Genomic DNA, 14,694 nt, shown 5'->3' with positions numbered 1-14,694 from the left:
TAAAGTTTATTTATGGAAGTCTCACGTAGATTAAAATAAAATTAATTCACAAAAAGTAGGTATAGATTTGTTGATTTTCAAAGCTTAAACTAAACTTAAAATTTATTTTCTAAATAATACTTAAATATAATATTTGATGTTTGTTGAATCTATTATTTCGTTATTATCGTAGTTAGTTTCATTACTATAGTAGACAACCAAAGAGCGTCCAAATTTGTTTAAGTTAAAGACAACATTTGCAAAGTTGAAGTACATTCAAGTTTTATATTATAAATATTGTTAGTTAAAAAAGTATATTAGATTTTTTTTAAACAAAATTAAATTATTATTTTTTTCTATTATTCATTATGATATCTGGAGACCAAATTGTATCACTTTTTGCTTTTAATTGTTTTGTGACTTCGTTGATAAATTTACTTTCTAATTATTTTTGAAAGAGATAAACATAACTTTTGAATTATATAATTTACAAGTGATTTTTTATTTTAAAGTATATGTAAATTCAAAGTCACTTTTAGAGTATGCAATTCAACACTGTTTTGTTTTCAAAAAGTAACTTTTTTCTAAAAATTATATTAAAATTTTAATTTATATAATTCAAAAATAACAATGCAAAAAAAGTATATTTACTAATATAAACACAAGCGTCGTACTTGTATTATGCAATTTTAAATATTTTGTTATTGAATTTTTTTTTATTCGTTTATAAAAAAAAGGAGAATGCATAGGTTGAAATCTAGCACATAAGTTATTTTTTTTTTTTTGAATTTTTTTGTTTTAATTTTATTTTAAATATGTTTTGTTTGTTTTAGTTTAATAAAATATATTTTAAGATATTAAGATATATTAAATTGTATTAAAATATTAAGATATATTAAATTTGATTAAAATATTAAGGTTTAATCATTCAGGAAGCCCTTTTTTGGAGCAGAATCTCAATTTCGTCCCTTATTTTTTCGGTTTCTCAATTGGATCCAAATTTTTTGAAAATTGCAACAATTGGGTCCCAACCGTTAAATTGGGCCCAACGGCGTTAGGTTGTGTTTGACGTGGCACGCTGGATCCCGTTTTGTAATTGACGTGTCACGCTGGATCCCGTTTTGTAATTGACGTGTCACGCTGGATCCCATTTCGTAATTGACGTGGCACGCTGGGGTGAATTTTTTGAATTCACGTGCTTGATTGATGTGCATTTAGGTTTTTTTTTAAAAAAACAACTTGGTAAAGTGTGGGAGAAAAGTTGAAGGGAGATAAATTTGTATAAATATGTGCTTGAATCCCTAGTAACAGCCCGAGTTTTCATTGAGCTTGTTCTTCTTCGAAGGTGGATAAGTTCGTTGTGGTTGAAGATGGCCCATCCTTGTTCGTCTTCGTCATGCAGTGGGTGGTGGAAGGAAGACGATAATGTGGTCTGTGTTGGTGGTCGAGGAGGATGTAGCAGTGGTGGTTCGTTTTGCTATTGTGAGATGAAATGTGTTGTGAAAACTGCGAGAACATCTAAGAACAGAGGCAAGCAATTTTGGAGCTGCCCTAAGTTCAAGGTAAGGTATTTTTGTTGTTGTTTTTTTAGTTGGAGGTTGTCGTAATTGATGTTTTCTTCTCTCAGAATGGTGGTGAAGATGGTGGTTGCAATTACTCCAGATGGTATGCTGATGATGGGACTGTGGAAAGGGAAACCAGTGTAAAGCGTGAAGGCAAGACTGAGACTTTGTTGAACAGAGAAGCAATGGAAAGTGGATGGAAGATTATAAGTGATTTAGACTTGTCAGTGAAGAAATTGGAAAATAGGCTTAACGTGTTCTTAGGGATTGTTTGTGTTCTTTGTGTTGTGAACATGATTGTAGTTACACTAGTATTGTGTCGTTCATAGAAGTGTTTTGATTGTAATTATGATGGAATGTACTCAGGATGCACTGAAGCAAAGTTATTTTGACTTCAAAAGTTTGTAACTTTTGGTAAGGAAGTAATGCAAAGTATTGTTTGTAAGTTCTGGCCAAGCATATAACGTGATTTCTTAGTGAAGTGATAACCACAACCATGATTAATCAAATATATCATTAAAACAGAATAAAGCATTAACCCAGAATACAAATATACAAGGCTGTGTTTTCAATAGCAGAAGCAAAATAACTATTAAACTAGAATAACACCAAAACCGGAATTTCAACCACAACAAAATAACCATTAAACCAGAATTTTCAATGTGTTTTCAAAAGCAGAAGCACAATAACAGTGATTGTATGAAGCAGAATGTTGCATGTTTTTGCTACATGTACTACTTTGTTGCCTTAAACTATTACAAAAGTGCCTTACAAAAGCAGTAAGGTGTTTTCTACCCTTAAACTATTACAAAAGTGCATTCCTACAGTGTACTAGGCTTCAGGTTGTGTCTGATGTGCTATTTTAGATTGTTGAGTGGATAGAGGTCCTGCTTGGGTGGCTGAAGGTCTTGCTTGGGTGGCTGATGGGCAACGACTTCTGTTATGGCCATGTTCCCTACATATGCCACATCTTTTCCGCAACCCATATTTGGTCATTCTTGAATCATCCTTCCTCATTTCCCATTGCTCTAGTCTTCGTTTTCTTTTTGGTCTTCCAGGCAATACTCTTTTGTGTGGAGGAGACACATCAGGATATGGAGTTATGTTCGACATGTTGGCTCCATTTATGGGATATATAATTGATGAATATGTCTCCTCATATGTGGACTTCATGTAGCAAGGGTCAATAAATTGTTCTCCATCAATGTTGAGGAACTTCATAGCAGCTAATGAATGACAACAGGGAACTCCAGTGATCATCCAAGTTCTGCATGTGCATGAGGAGTCATCTATGTTCATTATGAACTTATCTCCACTGTTGGACATGTGACGAACTTCAAATAGCTTGTTGCCTGACCAACTGTGTAGAAGAAGACAACAATAATTATCAACCACATTAGTTAATTAACATAACAAAAAAATCATTAATGGAATTTACCTAGGAATCCAACTTTTAGTTAACTGGGATTCCTTTCTAAATTTGGATTGGATCTTGGGACAAATGGATCCAGTAAATGATGATATCCTTGACTTGTTCTTGGCCCATCTTTGCATGATGTACAGCCGTATCTCCTCCAACAAGGTAATAATGGGTTTACTCCTGGTAGTTAGGAGGACACTGTTGAAGCTCTCACTCATATTGTTAACTAAGGTGTCACATTTAGCTCTTGAAGTGAACCTTGATCTTGACCAATACCTACAACAAATAATAAAATAATTGTTAACATTATATCAGTCCTCTGATGTTTCTCAAATAACCTACAACAAATAATAAAATAACCTTGGAGGGATGACAATCAAATGCTTATAAGCATCTTCGTTCAGTCCTCTGATGTTTCTCATTTCCATCTCCCAAGTTTGTGGGTGTGTGGCTGTAGCTGCCCTCCACATTAAATGTTTGAGGATTTTTCCAGGGAATTTCTTCCTGAAGTTGGCATACAAATGCCTCACACAAAACCTTTGTTCAACTCCAGGAAGCAATTCCTGTATTGCTGGAAGAAGACCCTACAATACAAATATACAAGTAAAGAATACAGGCAACCAATACTTGAGGGCCTAAAGTTCAAATGTACAAGTACAAATTAATGATGATTATTACCTTTTTGCTGGTCTGATATGAAGGTAAATGAAGAACATTTTTCAGCCCCTCCAAGGTCATCTATCAATAGTTCCAAGAACCACCTCTAGGAATCCTTGTTCTCAACTTCAACAACACAATACGCAATAGGCAACATCTGCTCATTTCCATCTCTTCCCACAGCTGTTAATAACTCACCACCGTACTTACCTTTCAAAAATGCTCCATCTAAACCAATAATTGGCCTGCATGACAGAAAACTGTCTTTGCATCCCTTTAGACATACATAAAATCTCTTGAAAAGGACTTCATCCGCTACATCCTCAACCTTTACTTTCACTGTTGAGCCTGGATTTTTTGCAACCAAATGGGCATAATCATATAACCTTTTATACTGTTCTTTGAAAGACCCATCAATATACTCTGTTGCTATGTTTTTGGCCCTATAAGCCATACACCTTGAAATACCAATGTTCCATTTCCTTTGAATTTTTTCCCTTATATCCACACCCTTAACTGTTGGATTCTCTCTAACTGTTTTCTCTAACTTCTTGCTCAACCACTTGGCATCAATTAATTTAAGGTTGAACTCCCTGCTGCAGGTATGGTTGTCCAACATAGTTCTCAGTTGCCATGTTTTGACTGCCTTCATATAAGCACAATACAACTTCCATGAGCATTTACCTTTTGCACCCAAACACTTGAACCTCATTCTTTCTTTATCATTCTTAACAAACTTAATATTTCTTCCATTATCCAAGGAATAACTTTTAATAGCATCCAAAATGTCTTGTTTTTCAGCAAGATATGTCCCAACTTCCCACTTGAAGTCAACCATACTTTTTGGCAAAACAAATGTTGCAAAACTCCCATAACCCTCTACATCGGTATTGTCTTCATCACTGTCTGCTGCACTAATTAATTGTTCAGATTCCCACTCATCATCTGACAAACCTCTATCATTCCCACCCTCTACATTAACATCAAACATGTTGTCAGAACTCCCACTGGAATATGGTCCACTAAAGTCATTTGACACACTTTGGACTTCCACTGGAATATTTCCCTCCAAATCTGCATGTATATCATCATCTATATCACAACCAACATTGACATCAACAAGCCCCTCCAACCACTCACTATTTCCATCAAAAGAGGAATTCCAACTTCGGATTTCCACATCTTCTTCAACTTCATTCATTTCTTCACCTTCATCTTCACCATCACCACCAACTTCTTCAATTCCATGCACCTCTTCCTCCACAACAGCCTCAACTTCCACTTCTCCATCAACATCACCCATTTCTTCTAACACACCAGGAACTTCTTCAACTTCATGCACCTCTTCCTCCATAACAACATCAACTTCCACTTCTCCATCAACATCACCCATATTTCCTTCTAACACACCACCAACTTCTTCAACTTGATACACCTTTTCCTCCACAACAGCCTGAACTTCTGTAAGATCCTTGAAAATATTTGTAAGTTAAAATGTAAGATCCATAAAAAAAAAATATTTATAATTGTAAATTTTAACATTTATTAGTAATAATAATTTTAATGGATAGAAAAATGTAAATTTTTGGATATAAAGTTATAGTAATTCTAGAGGGAGAGCTTCAAATTTTTGATAACTTATTTAGGATTTTTTTTTAAGAAAAGTGAATAGTGAATAGTAAATAGTAAATAGTGAATAGTGAATAGTGAATAGTGAATAGTTAAAAAAAATATATATTAAAATAAATTGTGGAAGAGAACACTCCACGTAGAATTAATCATTTAGAGATAAGAATGATGAATAAAAAATAATTTTTGAATAGTAAAAATGAATAGTAAAAGTGAATAGTAAAAATGAATAGTAAAAAATGAATAGTAAAATTTTTTTGGCTATAAATAGCCAAGGGGGGGAGGCTGAAAATTTGCACCAAAATTCTAGAGAAATTGTGAGAGAAGAGAGTTGGAGGAAATTATAGTTAAAGAGGGGAAATTCTGGAAGTTTCCGGAGAACGGTTTGAGAAGAGGAAACTAAGTCTGGAATAGAGGTAAGGGAAGCTAACTTTGAGTATTTCTTTTTGTATTATCTTGAGTCTTGAATATGCTATAATTTTTCTTTTGTCTGATTTTAAATCTTGAATATGGAGTATTTTGTTTCTGTATGATTTTGAATTTTAAATAAGAGTATGTTTTGTGTTAATATCCAAGTGTGATAGTTGTAAAATATGATGTTGATTATGTTATGCCAATTGTATGTTATTAGTGGTTTATTTTTGTATTTTGGAAGGATTAGAAATTGTCTAACCGGCTCTGCCAGATTCAATTTCTTGTTTCCCCAAACATTTTATTGTTTTCCTTATTTATTTTTATTGTTTTTTTGGAAGGATTAGAAATTGTCTAACCGGCTCTGCCAGATTCAATTTCTTGATTCCCCAAACTTTTTATTTCCTTCCGTATTTATTTTATTACATTTTTGGAAGGATTAGAAGTTGTCTAACCGGCTCTGCCAGATTCAACTTCTTGTTTCCCCAAACTATTTATTTCTTTGCTTATTTATTTTATTGCATTTTTGGAAGGATTAGAAGTTGTCTAACCGGCTCTGCCAGATTCAACTTCTTATTTCCCCATACATGTATTGTTCTTGTTATTTAATTATATTGTATTGATGGATGGATTAGAAGTTGTCTAACCGGCTCTGCCAGATTCAACTTCTTGTTTCCCCATGAATTTTTATATTAAGATTATTTTTATGATTGTCAAATATTGTATTCTTCTATGACCATTTATAGTAATGTTTTATTATTGTTAATTGTTTATAATTATCTTGTATGAATTCTATTATGGATGTTTATTGTGATGAATTTATTGAATGAGTTTGTTGGCTGAAATTAATCTTGTTGGAAGGTTTGGAATAAGGGTTCTGTAATAGCTTGTATATGGGTATTAAATATATAAACAGTGTTTGAGGTTGTTGTGAGAGGAAGTAAAATTAGGCATTTTAAGATTTAGAGCATAAGAAAACAAGGCAGATAAATTAAATAAATAAATTGTTAATTATTGAAGGCCTCCCTTTGTTGGTAGGATAGAGGAACCTTAAAAACCTGAGTTGGCACATCCCTGATCATAGAGCAGCCCTGGCCTGGTCCAGTCAGTTGTGACTAGTCATATGTGCTGGCGTCGAAGGTGAGTTTGATGCGTTCAGACATCTGGGTCCTCTCTGGTGACCAATTGGGGTAAAGGAAAATCTCTACTAGGATGAAAATAAAATAAAACAAGTTGATTGTAGATGCATAATATTATCATGGTAAAAAAATTTCATATATATTTTATTTATCATTACATTGAGCCCAGACTTTAATATGTAGTTCCTAAGATATGTTGATATATTTTGGTTGATCCATGATCTTTGTTTGGTGAAAATATGTTGAGTTATACTCGGTATGGTCAAAATGAGTTTATAATATGAAGTATGATATCTGGCAATATGTTTAATTTATTGACACCAAAATAGGTTATTGTCAAATTATGATTAGAGAATGAACATGATTGAGTTATGCGGAGAAGATGTTATGAATTGTTGATTTGATGAAATGTTGGAGTGGATAAGAGGGTATGAAATGTTGATTTGATGAAATGTTGGAGTGGATATAAGAAATCATTGCTTATGAAATGATGTTTCCTACGGGAAGTAGTATGTTCGGTTTATATCATGGGAGCTTGATATGAGCAAAGTAACACCTGAGGTTTATGAAAGCAGGCAGCAAGTGGTCTGACCATAAGGCTTTGACATAAATATGTGGTTCATAAGTTTTATAGAAGCAGGCAGAGAGAGGTCTGACCATAAGGCTTCAGAGAGTAATACATAGTATACAGGTGAGGCTTAAGGAAGCAGGCAGAGAGCGGTCTGACCATAAGGCTTCGTGAGTAAGCATGGTAAAATTGTAAGGTTTATGAAATTGAGGAAGTTGATTTTGATAATGATGAATTAATGACATCGGGGTAATGATATTTTAGTAATTGTAGAAATACATGTTTGAACTATTCTTATTACAAGTTTAATGATTGATATGATATGGTTGGCTTACCCTTATTTGTTTGTTCTATGATCATATAACTCATGTTATATGTGATTAGATAATGTTGCAGATGCGGTTGAAAAAGCTTAGAGATGAGAGAGATGCGAGGAAAAAAACTTTCAGGGATTTTTGTAAAAAGAATAAATTTGTATTGGGAAGATTATGTTGTGTAAAACTTATAAGTTGAAATTTCAATGATGAAGACTATATTGTTTAAAGTTTGTAAGTTTGGTATTGTACTTTGGAGTAATTGAAATAAAGTTTGATTGTTTATATGAGATATCAAATTAATTTAGTCTCTACTATCAGTAATACCCTTTAAAATATTTGGGTGTTACAACTTCCACTTCTCCATCAACGTCACTTATCTCTTCCAACACACCACCAACTTCATCAAGTCCATGGACCTCTTCCTCAACAACAGCCTGAACTTCCACTTGCCCATCAACATCACCCATCTCTTCCAACACAACACCAACTTGTTGGAGTCCATTTCCCTCTTCCTCCATAACAGCCTCAACTTGGACTTGTTCTTCACCCATTTCTTGCTGTTCACCATCAACATCACTCATCTCTTGCTGTTCACCATCAACATCAGTCATCTCTTCAACTTGTCCTTCATCATTACCAACATTTTCCAGCATATGTATGACTTGGGGTTCAGAAACAGGGTGTATCACAAACACATGCACCTCACCATTCAGCCTAGCTAAATTAACCATATGCATGGCACCAGTGTCATCACACAAACACTCTAACTTATCATCCAACACTAAAGCCCCTCCTACAGAGTACCACAGATCTTTAAACCCATCGTATCCCAAACCTTTCACTACACTAACAACCACGAAATAACTCCAAACATCTGGGTCAAACAAAAACCTAGATGTCTCCCCCCCTTCATACTTAAGCTTCCCATCATTAACTAATTTCCCTCCATGGTGAAAGATAACCTCAATATCCTCGTCCATGACGCAAAACACTATATATATGTTTTTACATACCTATAATGCAATCACATGACGACAAAACATGTATTAACACCATAAACAAAACACACTCACACACACAGAGAAAAATAACTTTAAACATGGGGGGACCACTACAACGCAATAAAAAATGAAACACAATAAAACCACAGGGACCACAACCCAACATCGCAATAAAAATAACACAACATATGACCTCTGTAATCAATAATCAATACAAAACCAAACTTATACTGACCTGGCCACTCGAGATTCCAGCGGAACAAGGTCCCACAACTTCAACCACGACGACAAAAGCACGCTCTCTGTCAACGTCAACTTCGATTAAACCCTAAATCCCCAATTTCATACCCCAATTTGTGAATTTCATGGACCTTTGCACGAACCCTACAAGAACCCCTCAATCTCAGAACAAACTTCTCCCAATCCCTAATTCCATAAAATTGAATCTCAATCCCAATCCCTATATTTCATTCGTACTTTTCTTTTCTTTGTATTTTAAAAATTATAATTATCCATGTCAATTAAGGTGCCCTTACTTACGCCTGCCACGTCAATTACAAAACGGGATCCAACGTGCCACGTCAAACATAGCCTAACGTCGTTGGGCCCAATTTAACGGTTAAAGGCCCAATTGTTGCAATTTTCAAAAAACTTGGATCCAATTGAGAAACCAAAAAAATAAGGGACGAAATTGAGATTCTGCTCCAAAAAAGGGACTTCCTGAATTATTAAACCAAATATTAAATTAAATTATACTAATTAATATATATTAAATAATAATTAAAAATAATGATAATAACAAAAATATAATAATAATAATAATCATCACAAATTCTGTTAAGGATAAATTATCGTGAATAAACTTTTCAACTTTTTTTTTTATTTTTAAATTAATTTCTTTTAGGTTTTCGATTACCTTGTATAGATCTCCTCTTTCCGTCTCCCCAGTACACTCTTCCGCATTCTCTTCCCCTATTAAAATTTCTTCACTCATAAAATTAAGCGGTGGTTAGCAGCTATCTTCAGCAACTAGGTTACAATGGGGTTAAAGTAAAGTCGAAAAGTTAGTATTGATATTGATAGAGTAGAAATGGTTTCGGAAACAAATATGTTTTTTATAAAATGTTGCAGCGGGTATTGTTTACCTGAAAGAGAAAGTCACAGTGGCAGAGACAGGGTCATTGCCTCTAGAGAAAAAGTCATGGCTGGCTTATCAAGGGATCAGTGGCTTATCGAGGTTTGTTCATAGTGTTTCCCCCCATATCTGTTAGGAAAGATGGATTCAGCAGAAAGATGAGTGATATTGCATTTTGACTTCTGTTCCTTAACTCTTTGTTTGAAAATTTGACAGGAAACATAAGGTGAAAGGGTTATGATTATTAAACTTTATAAGTTCCCACTAAAAACTTATAAGATAACTTATTAAAAATGTTTAGTAAAATTAATTATTGAAGTACTAGTAAATCTAAGGTAACATGAGATATATGATGAATTTTTGGTGTATTCTATTTTTGTTGTATAGACAAACATGTTAGGTTATTATCATTTTAGATTAGCCCAATGGCGTCATATTATTCATTTAGCATGTCTTAACTATAGAGTAGGATAAAGTTTTGGCTGTTGGTTTTTATGATAAAATATTTTTTTAAAAGTTAATAGTGTAATTAATACCCAAGAGTTAGTAAAAAGAGAATATGTAATAATTAAAACAATAACTAAAAAACTAGTTACATGTGAACAATTAAGAGACCTAGGGTAAACAGTAAGTATATTAAAATATAAAGGATATAAGTTGAAGGAAAAAATAGCTATAGGCTTATGTAATTTATATGCTATTTGAAGTAGTTTAGGGCAGCTATAAGCTCTTGTAGAAAACTTGTTTACCAAATACCTTAATTTGGTCCATGAAAGTTTATAAGGTTACAAGTTAGACTGGAAGAATCAACATGAATAAAGATTTATTCATGAGTTGCACTGTCTTCCAATATGAATTGCCTCATGATTTCTAATTGGTTCCCAATGTAAAATCCTTATAGTAAGGATGTATTTAAGTTACGCTGTTATGATAATATATATTTTTCTAATTCTACTGCAAGTGTTTTGATTGATCAAGTTCTAACTAATTTACGTAGGGCAGGTTATGTGGACATTTACCCCTGGATATGGTTTCACTTTCTGTACATTTTCATTTTCATCTACAGAAAAACCCAAAAAACCCCTTTGAAAAACCATTTCATTTTCATCTACAGAAAAACCCAAAAATCCCTTTCATTTTCATTCCTATTTACTAGATTGATAACGAAACTATTTTCTCAAGGATTTTATAAAAATCCTATTGGTTTCCGGGTATTGAAACGAAACCATTTCTACCCTATCAATGTCAATACCTAACTTTTCGACTTCACTGCGAATATAGCGAGTGATGATATCATAGAAATCTTCCTTATTAGCAAGAATCTGAGATAAGGTGAATTTTCTCCCCGAACGATGCCCCTACTTACCGCTGTCAATAATCCGACTCTATCTATCTGTTCATGTAAGTTGATTAGGGTTTTCAGTGGTGGTCGAGCGAGAGGGCGTACTTCAAATTCTAGCGTATAAAAGCTGCTGAAGGTAGTTGCTAACAACCCACCTAGTTTTATGGCTGAAGAAATTTTAGCAAAAGTTGGAATTTTTGACCGAAGTAATCGAAACCAAGACATGACAATGAAGAAAGTAACTATGTTGAGAAGGAGAAGGAGAATTTTGTTAGAACTGCCTTTTTTTTTCCTTAATTTCTCATGGAAAACATTTATTTGCAAACCTAACTGCATCCTAGTAGGCCAAATAGAGGTTTTTGTTTCAAGTCAACCAAATCCAATTTGGAAAACCTAACAAAACTTAATGAATGGTCTAGTTGTTGGTGCATCCCAAATGTTAAGTGGAAGGTTTATATATATGATTCAAATAATGTTCATACAGAAACATGTTTCTATATTCAATGAAAGGTTTCCTAATAGGAAATGCATTTCGTTTTAAATTTGTTTCACAAAGTAATAAATGTGTACAGAGAGTCCTCAAAAACAATGAAAGAGTACAGATGCCGTAGGTGCTATCACCTAATGTTTTTATTTTACTTCAACATACTTGAGGAGTTGCCTTGGTTTTTATTTCATTGTATTGATGCTTAAATGAAGCAATGATGTGTTATGCTCTGTCATTCCTAATTGCACTTTTTGTGTTTCATGTCATTTTTTGTTAATTGCTGTATTTTACTTTATCATAACTTCAATTCTGGTGTTATTTAGTGCACTTAAACAGACATCATTCATGTCTTTTTTAAGTGTTTTCTTCTGAATTTGCTAAATCGAAATTTATTGATAAAAAAGCTATCCACGGTGGAATTGGTTTTTACGACTTAAGTCTCTTTTGTGATACAGTGACAGTAAATCTTTCTATTCTATGCTTTATTTCAAAATGCTTTTGTGCTTAGAAATCCAGAAACCTGTTAACTTTTTCCATTGAATCTGGCGTTTCAATGTATGTTGGATACTTCATCTTTCTAGTCCTCACAAATGCCTTGCAGCTTGAATCATGTTTGATGCCCTTTCCAACTCAGAAATAAAGCTGCAGGTAAGGGCTGTCACTTGAGGTTTAATGCAGATTTTGAGGAAGATACTTGTTTTCCATATTTATTCTAACTAAATGTTCTGGTCACCACTTTTTGTTCTTGTTCCTGGTTGTTTTTCGTAATGGTTACATACCTAAATAAAAATGGATCTCATCCTAATCTAACTAAATAAAAGCTATTACTTGTACTTTTAAAGGAGGGAGGAGGGAAATAGATGATCAATGAAATATATTTCAGATGTTGCCTTGGTGCTTACAAAATTCATATGGATGACATGTATATATATTTAGATACATATTTTCTTTTCTGGAAGTCTAAGATTAATTGAATTAAGTTTCATTTTATTAAATAGTATTGGGTTAAACAAATGATGATAAGGTTTAGTGCTCGTTTTGGGCTATGAAAATTATATTTAGTTCAGACTTCAGTTCTGGGTGTATCTAGTCAGAGTCATTTCCTAGACGATCCCCACCCCAGAATTGCTTACATTTTTATTTGTATACCAAATATTTTCTGTACTTCAGCCAGAAGTGATACTATTATGTTAAATAGTAGAAGGGTAAAACAACCTTGAAGACAGTCAATTTTCTCATTTTACGTTTGTTTTCCTCAGAAAATGTCATTTCTATACATGGTTATGTTCGTGATAATTGAATGTATTGTTTGTGGAAAACTAATTTTTAATGATAATGTAGATATTCATTTTGGGCTTTGGGAACATTGGAATGGATTTAGCAAATCGTTTGCAGCCATTTGGTGTACAAGTTATGGCTACAAAGCGTAGCTGGGCTTCATACGCACAAGACGCTATCAAATTAAGCAGAAGTATTTTGCTTTCCAATTGTTGTGGACCATAACTTGTAATAAGCCTCATTTTTTCATCTATTTCATAACATGTTCTTTATTTTTTGTTGAAGATGATGAACGTGATCTTGTTGATGTGAAGGGTAGTCATGAAGATATATATGACTTTGCTAGGAAGGCTGACATTGTTGTTTGCTGCCTAAGATTAAACAATGAAATGGTGGTGCCTTTTGCCGTCCTTCATTTATTTTGTTTTAGTTAGTTTCAGCCACTTTGGTTCCCTATTTGTTTTTTTATTAAAGTTTTTGAGATTCGCGGAAACCTATGGTTTCTTAAAACTATGGTAGATGGTTGATATAGATGTTGACAAATGGGTAAACAGAAAAGGTTTTGTTTGTATATTTTTTAATCCTATCTTTCATCTGCCCTTTTCGTTTAGATATGTGTTCTTATTAAGAAAGTCTTTTTTTCCCCTTAACATTAGTAACCAACCAATGTACTAATGCATAATCTAAGTTGATTATTAATATGAATCTGTTTGTGCTTAATAGCTTCAGTGACATCTAGTTCTTCCTTTTTTTTCTAAAAGGTTTTATGTGCATTCTGTGAACTACGCATAGTATAAATGAACTTTTTTTGCAGACCTGTACATTCACAAGTATGGAAAAGATTATTGCAGACCTGCCATTTTATGATGGTTTTCGTTTATAACTGTTCTTACCATTTTCTTTTTGTTTTCTGACAGTGAACTCATCACAAATTTATTAGTTCTCCTGCTAACACTACATGATTTGTAGAAAAACAAGCAAATGCAACATTAATGAAATATCATTTGGTTTAATTTGCTAGTTTATTGTAGTTTTTTTATTAATTTCCTTGTTAGTAAGCAAATGTATTTTTCAGGGTGCGCTTCTTGTAAATATTGCTAGAGGTGGTATTGTGGACTATGAGGCTGTGATGAACAACCTTGAATCAGGTCACTTAGGAGGGTTAGGCACTGATGTTGCTTGGACTGAGCCCTTTAACCCTGATGACCAGATATTTAAATTTAAGAATGTTATCATCACTCCTCATTTTCCAGGAGTCACAGAACATTTTTATAGATCTATGGCTAAGGTGTGTGGGGCCACAAGTCTCTAGGACATTCAAGTTTTATACTGTGAATCTTGTTAGTTAAGGATTAGATATCCCGTCCTAAAAAATTTGAAACACGATTGAACTTTTTTTTCTATTATTCATTATGATATTTGGAAACTAAGTGTGTCATTTTGACTTTTAATTGTTTTATGACCTTCGTTGATTAATTACCTCGATGTATTTGAGATTATTAAATGAGATAAATTTGAAATTTTATCCGTACTTATCTTTTTCTTCATTAAGAAACCAATTTGTGAAGATAATTAAAATTCTCAAAAGCAATAATGCCAAGGAATATATTTTTTGCTATGTTTTCTTCATTTTTATCTTCTCATGAGTTTTTACATCAATCAATATGTTCTCACGCTCCATAACAAAATGGTACAAAAAAGACAAAGAATAAGCATGTTATTGAGAATGCATGCTCTCTAATGTTAAATACTAATGTTAAATACTAATG

At 33.2% G+C, this 14,694-nt stretch overlaps 2 protein-coding genes across 11 annotated transcripts; one reads left to right on the top strand and one right to left on the bottom strand.

Moving 5' to 3' along the window:
• Positions 1–2,372: 2,372 nt before the first annotated feature.
• On the bottom strand, positions 2,373–4,214 carry LOC128194663 (uncharacterized). Its single transcript, XM_052870222.1, has 4 exons — positions 3,640–4,214; positions 3,322–3,545; positions 2,980–3,237; positions 2,373–2,901 (listed from the first exon to the last, which is right to left on the bottom strand). The coding sequence occupies exons 1-4, from the start codon at positions 3,697–3,699 to the stop codon at positions 2,373–2,375; spliced, it is 1,071 nt and encodes a 356-aa protein (XP_052726182.1). The 5' UTR covers positions 3,700–4,214.
• A 5,379-nt stretch (positions 4,215–9,593) lies between these two features.
• LOC108332408 (uncharacterized) lies at positions 9,594–14,328 on the top strand. Of its 10 annotated transcripts, XM_052871295.1 has the most exons (6): positions 9,600–9,746; positions 9,815–9,920; positions 12,229–12,295; positions 12,989–13,118; positions 13,211–13,317; positions 14,001–14,328. In XM_052871295.1, exons 3-6 carry the CDS (start codon positions 12,257–12,259, stop codon positions 14,235–14,237), a joined length of 513 nt encoding a protein of 170 aa, XP_052727255.1. In that variant the 5' UTR covers positions 9,600–9,746; positions 9,815–9,920; positions 12,229–12,256; the 3' UTR covers positions 14,238–14,328. The 10 variants fall into 10 exon arrangements, with proteins under 10 accessions (XP_052727250.1, XP_052727255.1, XP_052727257.1 ...); XM_052871290.1 differs by lacking the exon at positions 12,229–12,295 and having other exon boundaries at positions 9,594–9,733; XM_052871297.1 differs by lacking the exon at positions 12,229–12,295.
• The last annotated feature ends 366 nt before the right edge of the window (positions 14,329–14,694 follow it).

The sequence above is a fragment of the Vigna angularis genome, chromosome 11 (assembly GCF_016808095.1).
Source record: "Vigna angularis cultivar LongXiaoDou No.4 chromosome 11, ASM1680809v1, whole genome shotgun sequence".
NCBI lineage: Eukaryota > Viridiplantae > Streptophyta > Magnoliopsida > Fabales > Fabaceae > Vigna > Vigna angularis.
This window is presented reverse-complemented; position numbering and strand designations above follow the sequence as displayed.

Excerpts from the sequence above, each read along its gene's own strand:
- LOC128194663 (XM_052870222.1), bottom strand. The coding sequence starts at position 3,699 with ATGACCTTGGAGGGGCTGAAAAATGTTCTTCATTTACCTTCATATCAG. Across the intron at positions 3,546-3,639 it reads CATATCAGACCAGCAAAAAG|GGTCTTCTTCCAGCAATACA; the intron begins GTAATAATCATC and ends TTTGTATTGTAG. Across the intron at positions 2,902-2,979 it reads ACTAAAAGTTGGATTCCTAG|TTGGTCAGGCAACAAGCTAT; the intron begins GTAAATTCCATT and ends TCTTCTACACAG.
- LOC108332408 (XM_017567662.2), top strand. The coding sequence starts at position 9,774 with ATGGTTTCGGAAACAAATATGTTTTTTATAAAATGTTGCAGCGGGTAT. Across the intron at positions 13,119-13,210 it reads CGCTATCAAATTAAGCAGAA|ATGATGAACGTGATCTTGTT; the intron begins GTATTTTGCTTT and ends TTTTTGTTGAAG. Across the intron at positions 13,318-14,000 it reads TAAGATTAAACAATGAAATG|GGTGCGCTTCTTGTAAATAT; the intron begins GTGGTGCCTTTT and ends TGTATTTTTCAG.